This window comes from Acomys minous (genome assembly GCF_964271855.1).
Source record: "Acomys minous genome assembly, chromosome: 5".
NCBI classification, from domain to species: Eukaryota; Metazoa; Chordata; class Mammalia; order Rodentia; family Muridae; genus Acomys; species Acomys minous.
Genome location: NC_140494.1, coordinates 59,033,501 through 59,053,488, shown reverse-complemented (window position 1 = coordinate 59,053,488; position 19,988 = coordinate 59,033,501). Strand labels below are relative to the sequence as shown.

Sequence of the window (19,988 nt, the reverse complement as noted above, 5' to 3'; positions counted from 1 at the left end):
GGAAGAACACATCTTAGGATGCAAGCAGAGTCAGCCACACACTCACGAGCTCTGTTCCAATGGTCCTTTGTCTGCTAACTAGCTTCCATGTCCAAGAGGTCCCAAAACCTCCTAGAGCAGCGCCACCAGCCAGCGGCCAAGTATTCAAACACATGAACATGTGAGGAACATTTTATATCTGACCCAGTTTGGGATATAAATATTTATATCCAAACTAACTCTGCCACTGCCCTTTTTCAGAGCAATTCACTCTGGGAGCCTGGGATGGAATACAAGGCTTAAAAATGAGCCCAGGGTGGACTTTGTTTTGTCCTTCTTTTTTTTTTTTCAATTCCCTCCCTTACCCTCTTTTCCCTTCCCTTTTTTCCCAGCATCCTTTGCTACCCTGTCTCTCTCTCTCTTTGTATCCTTCCTACTTCTCTTCTCTCCTCCATTTTCCTCACTATTTAAGGCCCCATCCCTAACAATGTCAGGCTCTGGGCTTTACCTAATTCTATTTACAGTCACCAGTCTACAACTCCCTGTCTAAAGTCTCCTCCCCCTCCTAATATCAAAGTCCAGCTGCTCAGTCTCCCACTGACCTGCTTCCTGCCTGGAAAGACATGTCTCTGGCCTGGAGAAACCTACAGAAAGCCTTCTGCTTGGAGACCTCTCTCCGAATCCTCCAGATGTGTCCATCCCTGAGCTGTGAGTGAACACCATGGGCCATGGGTCAGCGGAGGGGCAACAGAATGGGAAAGGCTAAACTCTGGAGCTGGTTGCCTAGGGTTTGAGACGAGTAGAGCTTCGTGAGGACTTGGGATTTTAAAGATACACTTGTAAGCACCAAAGGTTCTGAGCCTTTCTAGCCCACTGCTTCCATTTCAGTCAGTACTTTATAGTGGCCCCAATTTGTTCTGAAATGAAATTAATGGATATTAAGACCTGATAATACACAACCGAAAAAGAAAGCCAGCTATCACTACGTTGATATGAAGAAGCAAAGGAAAATAAGTCAAAATAAGATATTAAATTCAATACATAGATTTCTAGGATTCTTATTTTAAAAGGCATAGGTATTCTCATGCATATCCACTACATATATATGTGGTAAGATTCCCAAACACACACACATGCACACATATCTGTACACACACATGCACGCACACACACATACACACACATATGCAAGCACACACATACATGCATACACGTACACAAAATATTTTCCTCATGGTCATCCATGCCAGGACTAAACTAACCTGACTGTCACCTTCTGCTCCAATTCTCCTCCCTTTGCATCAGGAACAAGAATTTAGAAAAGATCTGGGGCAGCTGATATAGGAGTCTTCATAAATTATCTCCATACACCAATGCTTTTCACATAGATTTGTTCACTCTAACCTCACAACATACCCATTGATTTCCTTTCTAAACACACAAGCTTGAACAACTGGCTGCGTATTTATGGGCCATGCTGGAAACTTATTCCCAAGTAATATAAATGATATAGAAGATCCTTTTCCATCCCTCATCATAATCAATTCTGTCTTTTCCATATCTTTCTATTTCCTCTGCCCTCCTCTCCTGTACCCTCTCCCTCCTCACCTCACAATTTTGTAAAACAATGTCTGCCCAATGCTTGTTTAATGTGTATGTTTATGTATCTGTGGAGGCGAACATTTGTTTATAGGTGTATGTGCACATCTGCATGCATATATGTGAGGTCAGAAACCAACCTTGGGTGTTGTACTTCAGATGATGTCCAACATAGATTTGTTTGTTTGCTTGCTTATTTTTAGGTTGTTTTTTTTTCCCAGGAGTTTTTGTTTTGTTTTGCTTTTGAAGACAGGGATTCTTATTGGTCAAGAACTCACTGAGTAGGCTAAGGCTGCCTAGCCAACAAGCCTCATGACTCCGTCTATGCCTCTCCAGCACTGGGACAAGTGTGTGCCATAAGACCCGACTGTTTTACATAGTTCTGAGGGTTAAACACCAGTCCTCATGCTTGCTTGGTAAGCAACTTAGTAACTACACTGTCTCCCCAGCCCAACATGTGCCCAATGCTTCACGTATTATTTTCTTTCATCCTCAGTTAAATCTGCAATTGAATCCTATTGTCCCATTCATGATGATACACCTGACAAAAATTAAGATATATGGCTCAGTAATTAGGAGCACTTCTTGCTTGTTTTTGCATTGGGCCAGGGTTTAGTTCCCACTGTCAATGTGGCTACTCACAACTATCCTTTAACTCAAGTTCCAGGATTTCCAATCCTTTCTCCTGACAGGCGTGCACTTGGGGCACATACAAACATGCAGGGAAAACACACGAAAAAAAAATAAGTAAACCTAAAAATTGAAATAATATAAAAAGAAACATGATCAAAAAGCAGAAATATGTAAATACCAACTAGATTTAAAGCCAAACCTGTCTGACTCCAAACTCAGAGGTCATTACCACAGCCTGTTCACTGGCCTTTCCAGTCCTTTTAATTCCATTGTCTCAGATAAGTTATGCATGAACTCAGGCAGAGGAAACTACACTGAAATTACTAGATACTGACAAAGTGAGAGAAAATGCTTTGGAGTCCCTTTTCCTCCAACCAAAGACTCCAGAATGATGGGGCTACCTTAATGGTGACAACATGTGAGGCATGGTGCCTACATTGCTTTTGTTATGTTTCTTGCCTTTTTTTTTTCTTTTTATTTGGCACAGTAATTATACAGTGTGGTAATGTGAGACACTGAATAGCGTGTCATGATCAAGTCAGGAGCATTAGTGTCCAACTCCTTATCAGTGTTTGTGTTCGGAGCCTGTGACCTCTGGGGTGTTTTAGAGGAGAATGACCCCCACTGGCTCTCATATCTGGATATTTTTAGTCACCAGAGAGTGGAACTGTTTGGGAAGGATGCTGAGGTGACCTCTTTGGAGGAGGTATGTCACTGGAAGTGAGCTTTAGAGTTTCAAACACCCATTCCAGGGCCTAGTGTCACTCTTTCTCCTGCCGCCTGTGGATCAGAATATGTAGCTCTAAGCTGCTTCCCCAGAACCTTGCCTGTCTGCTTTTTCCCCCCATGACTGATTATGGACTAGCCCTCTTAAACTAAGAACAAGCCCCCATTAAGTGCTTTTTTAAAAAAGAGTTTCCTTGGTCATGGTGTCTCTGCACATCAATAGAATAGTAACTAAGGCACTTTCTCTCTTCTAGTTCTTTGGGACACATACAACAGGTTACTGTAAACTCTGGTAATCCTATTGTGCCACAGAACACTAAAATCAGTCACTGTTGTGTGACTTACTTAGTTATCTTTCCTTATATCATTCCAGACTCCAGGAATCACTGTTCTGCACTCTTCTTCTGTCCTATAAGCCATTTTAGTTTTTAATATATGAAGAATTTGAGGTCTTTCTCTTTCTTTGACTAACACATGTTGCTTAGCATAAAGTTCCCAAGTTCCAATCATTTTTCTACAAATGACAGGATTTGATTCTGAGTAATATGTTATTATGCATATTCACCACATTGTCTCTGCTCAGTCTTTCTATTTCTTCATCAGGAGAGGCACCCTTGCTGATTCTATGTCTTTTCTATAGTAAATAGTGCCACAACGAGCAAGCATATGGAGTTTCCTTTTTCTTGTTCTTTTTGATACTAGCCATTCTGACTGAAGAAACATGAAACCTTATAGTCATCTCCAGTTGCTGCTTGGAGATCTTAATCAATTCATTGGAACCCCTACATTGAATTCTATCAAAAAAAAACCCATAGGAAAGTAATCTTATGGACTCACGCCACGTAGCTTTTAATCCCTACTCTTCCCCTAACCTTCCAAACACTCTTGAAGCCTCTATGTCTACTTGCTTACCATGTATGTTGTTGTAGGTGGTTTTCCTCCTGGCCTCAGCTCCTGGAATAATGACTCATAAGACCCAAAATATGATTACAAATACCTAGGCCATATAGCTAGGCTCTTCTTTGACTAGTTCATAACTTAAACCATTATACTAATTTACATTCTGTCATGTGATTGGTTACCTCTGCTCAGATATCACATGTTCACCCTCCTCACATCTTGCTGGATGACTCTCCCAGGCCTGTTTCTATCCTAGAATCCTCTTTGTCTACTGGATGTCCCACCTCCAAATTCCTGCCTAAACTACAGGCCACCAGATTTATTATTAGCAGATGCTACATCCATACAATACACAAGATCTTCTTTCTACGATATGTGTCTGTTTGTGATTCTTCATCCAAACACACATGTAGTATACTCTTCACACATTCATCTTTTCTATTAGCTAAAGTTTAAACTTCATATTATTTTCAGGTAGATGGAGATTGTGCTCCGATGGGCTATTTTTGACACATTTTCTCTCACACAAAGGACAGGTACACAGGAGAGTACATGGATGGTAAATAGTGTCCACTACCCACTGAGAAACTCTCCCAACACTCAGCTCCTGGCAAGACTTCTCAAAGAAGTAAATAAATAAATAAAGTTGGCCTGAGTGGCAGGCCCCTAACTTGCACCCTAGGCTGATCTCAGAGAAGGTTCCCCTCAGAGAAGGGACTCTAAGAAACACCCACAGCCCCCAAATCAGGCAGAGGTTCTGCATGTGAACAATCAACATCAATCGCTTCTGGTTTACTTCAACCAAAAGCTAGCTTAGCAGGCCCTAGAGGAAAAAGCGGGTCTAAAATGATCCCTGGGCCATAACAGAATTGGGCATGAAGAGAAGGCAAGGAAGGTGGGCCAGCAGCAGTCATGAATCCTGGAAGAAATCTTCGCATAATGGGCCTGCTGGTGACTGGAGCACATCCAGCATTAGTTGTCCTCTCACTCAGCATACAGAATGGGGCAGAGAGACAGGACTGCTGTGGTCCTCATACAGAGCAAACAACAACAGGGTCTTCCCACTATAGAACAGTGAAAAAAGACAAGGAAACCACCTCTAGTCTGACAACTAGCAACTCCAGTGGCAGAGCAAAGAGAGAGGGAGAGAGACAGAGACAGAGACAGAGAGAGACCGAGACAGAGACAGAGAGAGAGACAGAGACAGAGACAGAGAGAGACAGAGAGAGACAGAGACAGAGACAGAGACACAGAGAGAGAGAGAGAGACAGAGAGACAGAGAGACAGAGACAGAGACAGAGACACAGAGACAGAGACACACAGAGAGAGAGAGAGAGAGAGAACCAAAGAAACGCTTTATCAGTGCCCCACTCTTACAGCCCTTGCAAAACATAGGATGTTTTACACAAGAAACGCAAGCAATTATTTCCAAAGATTTATTGATTTTCATTTTTCTGAAATTCAATGTATTTTTATCCATTGAATTTTTTTCTGTTTCTTTCTTTTAACTTTTATTGATTGTCTATGATTTACACATCATATGCCACAATCCCAACTCATCTCCTCATCCCCTCATATCTGTCCTCTGCCCTTGCAAACTTCGCCCAGTAAAATAAAACAAACAAACAAAAATCTTGTCACAGAAGCTGTAGCGTATCACACAGTATAGCCTTTTGTCCACACATGTTTACTTTCAAATGTTCATTGCAATGAGTCATGGGTCTAGTTTGAGGCTTACACCATCAATAATGGATCCTCACTGGGACTGTTCTCGGACATACTGTTGTTGCCATGTGTCATGGAGATTCTTAAGCTTTGGATCTGCAGGACCAGCCCCTTCACGTGTTCCAGCAGATCGTACATGGAATAGATGTTGGGGTGAGGCCAACTCAGAGGCCTGGATCAGGGCTTGGAAATCGCTGTGTTAGTTAGCCTTCCGGCTCTTCTGCTTCTGTGTCCTCCAGGCCAGCTGTCCTGCTCCCATGTCCTCAAGTCTGGCTCACCTGTTTTGTGTCTTCAGGGACAGTGTTCCTGTTCCCATGTCCCCAGTGTCAGCTCTCCTGCTCCTGTGTCGTCAGGGGCAGGGCCAGCTCACCTGCTCCCATGTGTGTCCTCTGGGCTGGCTCACCTGCTCCCATGTCCTCAAGGCCAGCTTTCCTGCTCCCCTGTCCTCAGGGCCAGCTTTCCTGCTCCTGTTCAGTTCACCAGTTTGTTGCTGGCTGTTAAAGCCTGAATGGCCTCCCACTTCTGTGGGGACTGGATCTTGTGGATCCACATGACAGGATTTCCTTCTTTCTGGGAAACACCAGCTCTGTGATTTGGAGCTCTCAGTTTTGTCCTTTGGTGTCTGTGCAGTCATTGCTGTTCCACCTATCAGACACAGTATGTGATCAGCACCACCATCTTGGATGTCTCCCATTGATTTTTATTATGCTTTGTGAATTTTGTTTATTGACAGAGATAATATGACAAAGATTTTCTGGGTATTATGTAGCTGCACTTATTTAAATAATTTTTTTCTTTTTGTTTACTTGAATATCTTCTTTCCTTCTTTCCTTCTTATCTTCCTCTTGTCACTTTTCCTTTAATGGATTTATGGATTTCACTTAGAGCCTTTGCTCTACCATTTGCTTATCCCTTTGTTGAATGAGTGAGTGAGTGAGTGAGTGAGTGAAAGTGAGAGAGAGAGTGAGTGAGTGAGTGAGAGAGAGAGTGAGAGAGTGAGTGAGAGAGTGAGTGAGTGAGTGAGAGAGTGAGTGAGTGAGTGAGTGAGTGAGTGAGTCTGCCTTGAATATTTCAAACCTCAGCTTTTCTTTATTGTGTCTCTTTCATCAGTTCTCTTCCCTTTCTGGTGTTTCTCTCATTAATTCTTACAGATTTGTAGTCAATGAGCTTACAGCCTCTTTATTGGGCAACTCCAACCTTACAGATGGGGCATAAGAATGGTGGAATAAAGGGCTTTTGAATTCTCAGAAACACTCCTTTTTCTCCATTTCAGGAGAGTGGCTAGCACAGAGGCACACAATAAAAGGCTTTCAGAAGGTGAAATTCTCAGAAAACTTTAGCTGCCTTTTTCCAGTCATTCTTATGCATGGATAACCAGAAGCCGCTTACTTTTAAAGTAAGAGCAAATTTGTGATTTTAGTAATTATTTGGGGGCAGAAAAACGAATGGGATTTTGAAAAAAAATACACCCACCATTATTACATCCCTGTTTCATTTAGAAACACATTGTCCATTGAGTTTCTCAAGACTGTGACTTCACAGACACATGCCGCCAGCATTTCCTCCACACATTGACAGCTCCATGCCACACAAGACACATCTATGTTTTCCTCGGCTCTTTCTACCTCGGAAATTACTTGAAATTTGAACTCAAATCTTCTAAATTAGGACCATTCTCTTCTGAGACTGCTTATAAAGGCTCTAGAAATCTGCTCTGACAGTCTAACTGCATTGTACCTTCCCAGTTATATGAGAAGTCAGGGTCAAGAAAAAGTGAGCAAAAGAACCCCGGGCTTGGAGTGCATGCCTTTTACTTTCTTTCTTGTTCCTTCTAACTATCATGGTGTACTTGAGCACATTAACACAACAGATTTAGCTTGTACATAAATAAGAATTGCAATCCTTTCCCCTATCTAAGTGTCAGTCCCAGCTCTAAGCATTTAATGATTCCTTCCTTTTCAACTTTTCTTCCTTTCCAACAGTGTTAGGTTGGTGGCCCTTTCCTAAGGAGAGGATGGTGTCTTCTAGACCTGCTTGCAGGTACTGAGACAGCCTGTCACCTAACACCCATTTCTCCTTGCTCCATATCAGAAGAGCCAACAGCAGTGTCATGTATGGAGAGCCAACCAGGTATCAGGCAGGGAACTCTACAATAGAGTTCAGGCACCAAGCAACCTGCAGCTTAGAAAACACATACAATAACAAAGTGGATGTGTATCCAGGGCACATTGCTCTGCTACCTGATCATAAAGTTAAAAAAAGCAACCAATGGGATTGCTTGAGCTGAGTTCTCTAAGCTGGTGAGGGGGCTATGTGGAAAAGGATCGCTACTTCCTTATCTTTCTTATCTTTTTGTACTAGATTCAATCATGTTTCCATGGGAAAATACAATATTAAGATATATATATTAAAATCAGATATATACGTATTAAAGTCAAAACTAAAGTGACTTTTATTAACATGAGAGACAAATTTGCCTAATTGGCTCAGGTAATGATAGGTGGTTACCGTAAGTACGCAGCATGCTTGCTTGAAGACCCTAACTCCCTTCGTTTCAGTAGGTGCTTCCTGGCGATCTATACCCAAGCTCACTCTTCGTACAAAGCACAACATGCCACCATGTGACTTCTCCCCTGAGCGATACCAGGTAAGACCCACAGGTTCAGAAAAGAAAAAAGAGGTCCCCCTTGGGAGAGCTCAAGAACTCCACAGTTGTTCCCCAAGAAGAAACACACACTGCCCTGCTGTGTCAGTTAGCAGTCTTATGATGGCCTATCCTTTAGGTCTTACAGAATTAAGCCTTCTTACACTATTTATTAGCTGTATATGAGCTAATGAGCATATGTAAGACTGAGAGACAGAAAGTACTATTACAAAACCACACACACACACACACACACCCCAGGAATACACTCATGTCAGTGTGAAATCACTTTTTTTTTTTTACAATATTGTTATCTTAGTTTATGCACAGCAATACAGCACATGATCTGCTTACTTTTCTCCTACCAAAAAGTATATCCTCCTGTTGTCAGATTAATAAAGATTTCTCTGTCACTATAATGATAAAATAAAACCTCTAAGGTGTTGGGAGCAATTATAACATGTTGGGTTAGGGAGTCAGCTCAGGGAGAGAATGTTGGCTAGGAAGTATAAAGACCTGAGTTCAGATCCCCAGCTACCACATAAAACACTGGGCCTGGCAACACAAATGGGCACCCCAGTGGCACTGGAAGAACAGAGACTGGGGCCTTCTATCTAGCCGTGCAGGCAGAATCAGTGAGTTCCGGGTTCAGTGAGAGCTCCTGTCCCCAAAAAACACTGTGAGGAACAACTGAAGAAGATTATCAATATTGACTACTGCCCGCCACACGCACACATTACTTGTGCACACACTACACCTGCCTATGTATACACATGCATGTGTGAGTGCACGTGTGCGCGCGCGCGCGCACACACACACACACACACACACACACACACACACACACACACACAAAATGTATTCAGAGAGAGAGAAAAAAAGTTTAGTCTGAAACTAAGTGGTAAAGCACTGCCCTAGCATGCACAAGGCCCAATATCACACCACTTTATTGATTTAGGGTTTTTTATTTGCTTGTTTGTTTGTTTTTGTTTGAGGTAGGGTCTTTGTATGTCACCTTAGCTGTCCTGGAACTCACAGAGATCCACATACCTCTGCCTCCCAAGTTCTAGAATCAAAGGTGTATACCACCATGGCCAACCATTTATTTGGTTTTGTTTTATTTTTCACTTTTCAAAAACATAGCAGCAAAAAATGACATTAATTTGAGCACTTCTTTCTAACCTTTTTTATTTTCATGATAAAATCAACTTGAAATCAATGACTTCCACTGAGAGGTGAGAATTCCAGCTCCCTTCTTCCTGTACACCCTAGGAAGGAATCATACATTTAAAAAGGCACACAATGAGAAATGTCAGCTGCTAAACAGGTTACTTTGAAAGATTTTAGTTTTCTCAGAACATGTTGGGTAATGTGCCCATTAGTGAGCCCATCTAGGAATCAGTCATGGCCTCAGGTCTCAAAGAGGACGAGGCCCTGGAACTGACCTGCTTTTGATCTTGTAGGACCCAAGATGAAAAAAAAACAAATCCTAATTTGTCTACCCACAGTCCCTTGCCCACAGCCGTGTCCTGGAGATTCATAAGCAGCACCTCTCTCCTGTGGAAACAGCATATTTCCAGAAGCCTTTGCTGCTGCACCAAGGCCACATGGAGTGGCTGTTTGATTCTGAGGGAAACAGATACCTGGACTTCTTCTCTGGGATCGTAACCGTTAGTGTTGGTCACTGCCACCCGTGAGTATCCTTAAAACCCAGAAAAACCCAGAAAACAGTCATTCATTTAACTCTGAACCCTTGATTTGTATAACCCGGCTTTAAGTTATATGTTACAATCTGTACTGACGTGCTCTCCTGTGTAAGGAAACAAACACACTTGATTCTGTACTCTTTCTCTTGCTAAGGGATGCTGTGGTCATTCCTATGGCACATACAGCATGAGAGTCACTGTCTCTGTGTGTTTCGTGATGGGGAAAGGTTTCCAAAGGCAGGGACACACTGAGGGAAAGGACACATGGCAGGTGGCTGGCAGGTAAACACAGAGACAGGTGACTGGCATGAAGTAATAACCATGAGAATTATCTGCTAGGTCCACAGTGGATCATCTCTGTGAACTCGGAGAGACCGGTGAGGAAGGAAATTATACCAGAGATTCAACCTAGATGGAAATGTACTTAGAAATGTGTGAAATGAAGTTGAGATGGTCTGAAGCCATAGCCAACTCTACACACCACACACACACACACACACACACACACACACACACACACACACACACACACCACACTTTTGGCACACTCCTCCCTGATCACCTGGGTTTCTATGTGGCCATTCCATTCTTTTATAATTTTATATAATATGCTATTGTATTACAGTTATGATGATGCTTTTTAAAGTATTTTTAACTGCAAGAGAACCTCATAACTTTCCCTCTCCCTTTCCACCCCAGCTTCTCCCACCAACCTTTCCTCAAACCCTTCTTACACTCTACCCACTCTCAAGTTAATAGCCTCTTTTTACTATATTTGTAACGTAGATTTGTACATGTACAAATCTATATGAATACAACCGGCTGAGTTTGGTTTTGTTGTTCATATGTTTCCAAGTTCAGAGCCGACCACTCTGCACTGGACAACGAGTAAGGGGCCTCATCCCTGGGAGGGGATAGTTCTCCTTCTCCCAGGAGTCAATGGCCACCTATAGCTCTTCTTCTAGGGAAGGGACCCAGTGAACTTGTCCCCCGTCCATGTTAACACAGTCATTAGACCTCCACACTCAGCCTTCTCCTCCTTTGCTTCCTACTCTTCCCTCGTTCTGTTTTCAGAAGGTGCAAGTGCCAATGAGCATACAGGCTGAATTTCAGAGGGCAAAGAACAGCGTAAGCCAGGTCCTCTGAATGCTGACAGTGTCCCCGGCAGTGGACAGTTCTCACTCACTCTCATGGCTTTGAACTGCTTCTAACCTCTACCTGACCCTGACTCTGGCCATCCTGGTTCTGTCTTTATCTTTGTGTCTCTCCTTCTCTCTTTACTCCTTTTACCACACCATTGTACCCCATCCCCGTCACTGCCACCCTCCTGCCCTGTTTAGTTAGCTACATTTTTAACTGCTCTATCCAACATGATACCTTCAGACTTGGGCCCCTACCAGAAGAAAATAATATGTTGAACACACTCAGAGAGGGCATCAGGATGCCTGCGTTCCTCAATACTGCATCTCCCACCCGATATATTCTAAGACTAAATCCATCCTCTACAAAACTGATTTTATTCACAGGGCCACTTATTCAAGAAACACATGTGAAACATCTGCTAGAGAGGCATCTGTATCCCTCAGCCATCCCTGGAACTTGCCCAGTGTTGTAGGCAAGAAAGTCAGAGTTGTCTTTGCGTTTTCCTCCTTTTCACTTCCTACAGCCAAGCTGATGCCACAGACCTGAGGCCTCTGCTGGGCACTCCCTCATCCACAGGCTTCCTCTTCCCACAATTCTCATTAATACAAGGGTTTTCAGAGCCCTTCTGCTCTCCAGTGGGAGGCCACCTTGCCCATGTAGCTGGCCACCTTATTACCAGTAATCCATGCCCATCCATTCTATATGTCACGTGGCTCTTAGATTTATTTCCATTAGCAATGCTGTTGCCAAGGGTCTCATCTCTTTCAAAAATTTACTAACACTTTATGATTTTCTTAAATGTGGTTTGTAGACTATCAATCACAGGAATTGACCCTTGGAAAAGATCAGTTGTTCCAGGGACAGATAAGCATAGGACACACTAAGAACTTCCGCTCCCTCCTTCTTAGGAGTAGCACTATACCAAGCAAAGGCACTAGCAAGCCACAGCAGAGGAATTTGTTTAGCCTGGTATGCCCCAAGACTCTTCAGTCACTGAGTTAATTTTTAGGTGTGTCAGATGTTAATAGCAGAGAATCAGTGTGAGTCAAACACTAGGCACAGCCACCCTTTAGGTCAACTTCAAACACCTTTTGCCGCCTTCCCAAGGCCTTCCTGATTGGGCTCTGCACCCTTCTCTGCCTTTAGTTGCTATTTGCCCTCATTCTGAGCTTTCTGATCTGTATGGTTAAAGAACAAGAGTTCGGCATTATAAAATAGTTGTTGCCACCCATCACAGATTCAACAAGAGTAGTGGAGTCCACGTGTGAAATCTGCCTCCTGACACTCTTGACAAAGTAGCCAAGGGTCTTGGCTCAATGGCCCAGGGGAGAGGACATGCCTGCTGGTGTTGAGTGCTTGACTGGTTCTATGCTTCTCCAGGAAGGTAACTGCAGTGGCACAAAAGCAGTTGGACCGCCTGTGGCACACCAGTTCCGTCTTCTTCCACCCTCAAATGCATGAGTATGCAGAGAAGCTTTCGGCACTTCTCCCTGAGCCTCTTAAGGTATGACGGTGCTCCCAGCTCACAAGAGTGGTTTCCTGTGAGCCCATGGGATTTGGTAAAAGTCTGCCATGGTAAGGAGATAGCCCTACCTAAAAGCACTCAAGCTGAAGAAAGGGCTCTATGAGCTACTGTTCAAACGAGCCAGCATTTACTCCTGTCCCCTCTGAGCCCCCACCCCCTCTCCTTAGTCACCTCCTTACATCTTTCCAGAAATCTCTTCTTGGGAATTTCAGTCCTCCAGAGGCTCCTCAGTGTTGTCAAGACATCTCCTTTTTCCTACTCCACATTATTTCTGCAAGTTTATCTTCATTTCTTCTTTTATTAAAAACTGAGACCATCCCTTATAAAGATCATTAGCCTAAAATGCACCTAGGCCTTTTAACTGAATGAGATATTTTCTGCATCTGAAATAAATAAGTCGACACTGAACTGACATGTAAAGATGTTTGCCAAGATTTAAATGCAGGCATTAAATGTGTGCCTGCGTGCGTGCGTGCGTGCGTGCGTGTGTGTGTGTGTGTGTAGAAGACCTAAATTAGTGCTCATCACATGGTTTTAATTACTTTACTCTATCATCTCAATACTTCATTTACTATGTTATCCAGAATAGAAAAAAGAAATTTGTTATGGCCATCACGTGTGTTCAGATCCAGGTTTCATGGCAGAGTAGTCAGGCTAGCAGAAGAGCCGCAAGGGCTTGCCTCCTTGTGCCTGTCTGGAGGAGCTGGACCTCTTCGGTTCTCCCCACTGTTTTGTTCAGACTGAGCTGCATTTTGCTTCTATAGTCACACAGCAACATCAAACTAGCATAACACCTCGAGGCTTCCAGTTGGGGGGCTGCCTCAGTCCATGCCCGCCTCTGTAAGTAGGATGGGTTAGGTTCAGGAGCCAGAGGCTGTTCTCTGCTGCCAACCACCATGAGCCTCGCAGGAAGTCTTCCCATCTTCCCACTTGGCAGCTCATCATTTAAACTAACGAAAGCTCCCATTTTCACAAATGATCAACCTCTTAGCCACTTTTTTTTTTTAGCACTTAACAGTTGTTCAAGAAAGGGCTGTAGCATTTACGCAGTAGTTAAAGGGGGGAGTGACCGGAAACAGGAGGTGACCTGAAGGGAACCCACTTTAGCAGAAGCTAGCAAAAGCAATGTCACCTGAAATGAGCAACAGGGAACTAAAATTACCATGTCCTGTGTCTTCCTTTCCCCGTGAGGTGATTTTCTTGGTGAACAGTGGATCAGAAGCCAATGACCTGGCCATGCTGATGGCCAGAGCACACTCGACTCACACAGACATCATTTCTTTCAGGTAACCGTGCTTTATAACATTCAGCTTAGCAGCACTGACTTATCCCAACACGAAATGTGCACCTTTAAATTGTAGAACAGAAAAGGAGCATGTCCAACCCAGTTAACTTGATGACTAGATAATTCCTTCCCAATTGGCCTTTAAAACTCTTGATGAATATATTAGCATTTAAAATAACAGAAAAGTGTGTTCCTAGTTTGTAGCCTTAGCACATTTGCAGAGTCTTATACAAGATTTATATATAAAAGACACGAGTAACACAGTAAACCAAAATAATGATGGAACAAAGACATTAGCCCTGTGTGAAACCCATCTCAGGATGATTTCTGTCTAAATTCAAAGACCCAACACTACAGACTACATATAAAGCATGCATTTATTTTTTTCATAAGCCTAAAGAAACATTTGCTGTCAAATAAATATGAAACTAACACATTGTGATTTTATCTTATCAAAATAGCCTTCCTGAACACAGACCTCCAGATAAGTATTGGTCTATCTGAGGCAGTCGCTTACTGTTGACCAGAACTTGATGTGTTTTTCACATCTTACAAGTAAAATTGGGGACCCACTAAAGGATGATTTTGATTTTCTGAATCGATTATGATGATATATAGTAAGAATGACTGTCCAAGGTTCAAAGGAAATCAAAACTGTTTCTCATACACTAAATAAGGTCACGTGAGTACCAAGAAGAGGACAGCACTCCCCAGTGAGTCTGAGCCACAGTTTCATCACAGGAACAAATATTTGTCTTCCTACGGTAACCACTTTGAAGAATAGCACTTGTTGACCATGTGGTCACTGCAGTGCCACTTTAAAAAAAAATCAGTCTTATTATTTTAGAGTAGCAAAATTAAGGGTCAAACTTAGGAGTCCTTGGCAAACTGATCTTCAAAGTTATTTTTCACAATTATGAGACCAGTGGAAAATATCGATGAATACATTTGTATGCCGTAGATTTAGATGAATTCTTAAAAATGTGGCAGATTTAAATGTTTGTGTTGTTTTGGTCCATCCTATGCCTTTCATACTTTTTTTTTCTTTTGAAACAAGTGAACTACCAAACAGAAATAAATGCACCCTAATCCTCTCATCTTTTGCCTTGTTTTGTTTTTCTCTTCAGGGGAGCCTATCATGGATGCAGTCCCTATACACTTGGCCTGACAAATGTAGGGATCTACAAGACGGGACTCCCCGGTGGGATAGGCTGTCAGCCAGTAAGTCCTGAGGCTTTCATCTTGTTTCGCTGAGGACTGCTTGAATTATAGAATGATTGATTGGATTTTTCTGATACTAGCATAAGAAACTAATATAAAGCCTGCCATTAACCAGCACCTCAATTGGACTTAGAAAACCAAAGTCCAGTTGAAGAAAATGTTTCTTAGAAATGCCCTTAGAGTCAGCCAGGCATGGCGGTGCACTCCTGTGATCCCAGCAGAGGCAGGTAGATCTTTGTGAGTTCGAGGCCAGCCTGGTCTACAAAGTAAGTCTAGGACAACCAAAGCTACACAAAGAAACTCTGTCTCGAAAAACCTGGAGAGGATGGGGAGAAACACCCTTAGAGTCTGAGTTACAGTTAGTAACAGCGTGTTAAATTTTATTTTGTTCATAAGTACAATCTAGAAGACCCAAGGCTCTTAGGAGCTTGAATAAACAAAGTTTCTATCAAGTAATGTCTGCCATCGCTTTGTGTTCTCACATGCCATCCCACCTTCTTCAGCACCAGAACCAGATACCTAATTAAGTCTATTCTTTATGATGTTCTTATCCACTAAACACTTGAGAAACTTGCTTCTGGGCAGCACCAAAATTAGTTTTCTCTGAAGAGTGGCCATATAAGTAATTTCTAAGAAAAAAAAATACCTCTTTAAAGAAGATTACAGTTTTATTGTTAAGGAGAAAGGAATGAAGAAGGAGCCTCAATATCAAATTAAGAAGCTCACTTGCCTTAATTGCAAACACATGTGTCCCCATATTGGCTATCTTATATTAGTGTTTTGCCAAAAATCCTTCTTTGTGTTCTTTGCAGACGATATGCCCAGATGTTTTCCGTGGCCCTTGGGGAGGAAGCTACTGTCGAGATTCTCCAGTGCAAACAGTTAGGAAATGCAGCTGTGCTCCAGGTCCAAATGGGCACGGAGGGAGGGTAGGGTTGAAGGTTGGGTGGGGTGAGGGATTTGGAGGAGGGTAAAACAATCCCATTTGGGAGACTGGGAAAGGGAAAGGCCAAAAGAAACAAGCTAGAAAATGTTAAGTGGCCCCTTATTGACTCAGCATTTGTCATACCCACTCCTGATGAACCGTGCCAGATGACATCTGGCAAAGTGGGAAAAAGCTTCTCACTCTCTGATGTACGCCTATAAGCAGCACATCACCTGATAAGTAAGTAGGTCTATGAAATGGGTGCTATAATTCACCCATTCCCAATAGGATAGGGGAAGAAGGAAAAGGACATATCTGAAAATCTCAAAACGCCAGTCAAGAAATTCTCCAGGGACCCCAAACGCCGGCCGTACAGCATCGGTCCGACATGGTGCTGTTTGTGAATGCCACCGCTGCTGCTGTCTGTTGCGCAAGTTTTAGACGGTCTCGCCAGGGGAAGTTGTATTTATCAGTCAGATTTTTATTTGAACTCGTAACATGAAAGAGAAGGGCAATGGAAACGCCGTCGGCTCTTTTCTAGTCCGATTTGTCATCAGGGTACAGAACCTTTTGAACAGCTGCTCCTCGGCAGTTCTAGCGGAAAGAACAAGCACTCCAGCCGAAAGATAGCTAATAGACCAGGGTGAGTCACTAGGTTGAGAGGAAGAATGAAAGATGGGAGCCTGAAAAACTCAGCTTTGGATAGCCTAAAAAAAAATCCCCAACCACCTTAAAATGCATGCTGGATAATAACGAAACACAGAATGAAAGACTGAGCATTGGAACGGGACAAAATGTCACGGTCACAAAACTTAAAAACGCACTGAAGATTTTAGCTGCAAGCCAAACTTTCTGTTTTGAAAAAAGACAAGCCAAGGTCCACATTCAGGAAGCAACAAAACTAGCATTTGTCCTCAAGTCTTCAGACCCCAAATCCAGTGCTTTCAAGCTCTGTGCCCACCCTCATTCACACTAGTGTGCCAGAAAGGTGAATCCAAGCAGAAAATAATGTATTTCCTTCTTCTTTTCCATGTTTGAGGACATGAGTAGAATCGAGAGATCTAGACTCCACTCCATCTTGGCCTTCAGTGGCTTTCTCATTTGTAAAACTAACAACAGGGCCGGGCATTGTGGCGCACACTTTTAGTCCCAGCACTCGGGAGGCAGAGGCAGGTGCATCTCTTTGAGTTCGAGGCCAGCCTGGTCTACAAATTGAGTCTAGGACAGCCAAGGCTACACAGAGAGACATTTACAAAAGAGCTTGTTGAACCTATAAATCAGGCTTTTATTCGTGGTTTATATCTCTTTTAGAGTTTATCCAAGGCTCTGTCTCATCCTTTCCTAACAAAAATAGAGAATTTGGCTGCAAAGATATCAGGTATCTATGTCAATAAAGCTTTCCTAATTGTCTCATGCACCTGCAGAACATGACGTTCTCCTTACTCTTTAGTAGAGCTGGAATATAAATATACTTGTGCATAGTTTTCTTTTATAGTTGCTGAGGATTTGCCGTCTCTAATCTCCAGTACACAGGCTGCATGCATGCCTCCAGCAAATGATGGTATGGTAGTTGCTGTCTCCATATGCAGACACCTGATATACTTTCACATCACAGCCCATCCACAGCTTCCTCCCCATCCCTTCTGTGGGCATAGATTTAGAGATGCTATGCAGCCTGGCAACAAAAGAAGCCCAGAACACATAGACAGCACTGTAGTCAGATTTGCCCTGAGGGTACCTGGCAAATAGGGGACCCCGAGCTTTAGTTTTAAGGTTCCACAGAGGGCAGGGGAGAAATAACAAGTTCTGGGGCTCGTCCACAAAATAGGATATGACATGAAAACCTCCCCTGATGTCCCGAGAGGCCACACTCCCCTCCATGGCTCCGCTAGAAATAAAGGAGAAGCAGCGCGAGGGTTCTCCCACTGAAGGGACGCAGAGGAGACTAGGAAGGAAACACAGCTGAAAACCTAGACTGCAGGCTGCCCATCATGTGGCGCTGCGTTCTGAACTCTACTACCACAGTCTGATTTAAAGGCCAGGATGCCCTGTACTCCTGGGAGTTGCAAACAGAGATGTGCTCTGATGAACCTACCTCATTCTAGGCTTCAAAGAATACTCACAAATACCAAGTAAATACGCCATCGATAGTCAAAACTAATATACGAGGAAACAAACCCTACATTCTAGAAAAGGGCCATGAAAAGTTCGTGTAATAGATTGTCAGACAATGGAATTTCTATGTTCATTAACTTAAAGAAATAGTAAATATAAATTTAAATAGCAAATACAAATGCAGTACTTAAGAAACTACAAAACAACAAAGCAGGTTTTTAAAAAAAAAACAAGCATGTCTTCTAGTAATAAAGTGTCATTGACATTTAAAAATCAGAGGCTAAGTTTATCACCAATTCAACCCAGCCAAAGAGGGAGTTAACATATTAAAGTCATTCCCTGAACAGCAATTGATTCCCTGTCCAGAGAAGAATGTCAAATAAAATTGCTTAACATATCACAGACCTGTCAGAATTTCTACCATTTATTTCCCTCTAATTCTTTAGGAACTTGCTGAGAACCTCTACAGTGTACCAGACACGTCGCATAGTCATAGATTCTAAAAAAAATGAATGTGCCCTCAGTTAAGGAAGAAAGGCCTCTAAATAAGAGACACAGAAGCAAGAGTGAAGAGCTACCGTGGAGAGCCCTTACCTGGCTCTAACTCATCCTGTCTTAGAATGGGTTCTGATTGTTACATAAGCATGTTTACTGACTGAATGCAAAAGCACTTTGCAATTTGAAAGTGTGTGTCGGACTAAGTGGCAATAAACAGTAGAGTTATATTTAAATATCTTCAGTCACCCCAATAACACCTGAGTCAGATCTACCCATTTAAGAGGATGGCCCTGAGATGAAATGGCTGTCTATACTAGGCTTGATGACACTTTGATGTGTTCCCTCCACAAATGGAATTATTGAAGTGATTTGTTTATGCCTTTATGACTGTCCTTATAAAGTCCTTCCTGCATAATGTCCTCTCTTTTAGAGGTAACTATCTCTGGATCACAGCTCATCCTAGTCTGAGGACTTTCAGAGAGTTGACTGTTCTCCATTCTCTGTGTTTTCACTGCTTCTTCTGGAAGCCATTCTCACACCAAATCCCATGACTTGTGTATGTGTGTATGTGTTTGCTGCAGACTGCTGCCAAGCTAAAGAACAATATATCGAACAATTCAAAGACACACTGAACACTTCTGTGGCCAAGTCGATTGCTGGATTCTTTGCAGAGCCAATTCAAGTGGGTATTCAAACTGAGTATCTCTCTGAATGTTCCATTATCACAGTTTTTACTCCAAGTTAATTAAGTGCCCATTTCTGTGTTCCTATCCAAATTCAATCCATTCTCTTGGTCCCCCCTTTTAAAAACAAAACAAAAATGGTTACCCATTGACCTTCAAAACTACTTTGCCTTCATTCCCGCACTGAACAGAAGAACAGATACGTAGATGAAGCCACTGAATTCCTAAAGTCCTCAGGAAAAGAAAGCCTTTAATCTGTAACTGTTTAACACACGCCATCTAGGGGAGCCTATCTTTAACTATCAAGCCTCCTTGTTTCTAACCTCAGGAAAGACTAGAGTCACATCTCTTCCCTCTGGAGGCGTGGTACAAAAGCCCAGGTTGGAACAGTTCAACATGTCTTTCATTCGGCTGATAGCACTGACGTCATGGTGATGAAGATAAAGACCTATTTGTGCTAGTGCTGAGCCAGGGCCCCTTGCTGGCACTGACGTCTTCCTGGTCTGGTCTTTTGTAGGGTGTGAACGGTGTTGTCCAGTACCCGAAGGGGTTTCTGAAGGAAGCCTTTGCGTTGGTTCGAGAAAGGGGAGGTGTGTGCATTGCAGACGAAGTGAGTGGCGACGCCAGTGAGTAACTGAGTGCAGTGGGAGGAGGCCAGGTGCAGAAGTAGACCTCTTCAAG

The 19,988-nt window shown here is 42.8% G+C and overlaps 1 protein-coding gene across 2 annotated transcripts in view; it reads left to right on the top strand.

Moving 5' to 3' along the window:
* The first annotated feature begins 384 nt into the window (after positions 1-384).
* AGXT2 (alanine--glyoxylate aminotransferase 2) overlaps positions 385-19,988 on the top strand; it is a 39,226-nt gene continuing 19,622 nt past the window's right edge. The window contains exons 1-9 of one of the 2 annotated variants that reach the window (XM_084783765.1): positions 385-687; positions 8,124-8,209; positions 9,715-9,899; positions 12,436-12,559; positions 13,772-13,866; positions 14,993-15,086; positions 15,899-15,992; positions 19,206-19,306; positions 19,825-19,917. In XM_084783765.1, coding sequence (XP_084639891.1) covers positions 603-687; positions 8,124-8,209; positions 9,715-9,899; positions 12,436-12,559; positions 13,772-13,866; positions 14,993-15,086; positions 15,899-15,992; positions 19,206-19,306; positions 19,825-19,917 — 957 coding nt within the window. In that variant the 5' untranslated portion in view covers positions 385-602. Of the gene's footprint in view, positions 688-8,120; positions 8,210-9,714; positions 9,900-12,435; positions 12,560-13,771; positions 13,867-14,992; positions 15,087-15,898; positions 15,993-19,205; positions 19,307-19,824; positions 19,918-19,988 lie in introns of both variants that reach the window. The other variant, XM_084783764.1, reaches the window with a different exon arrangement.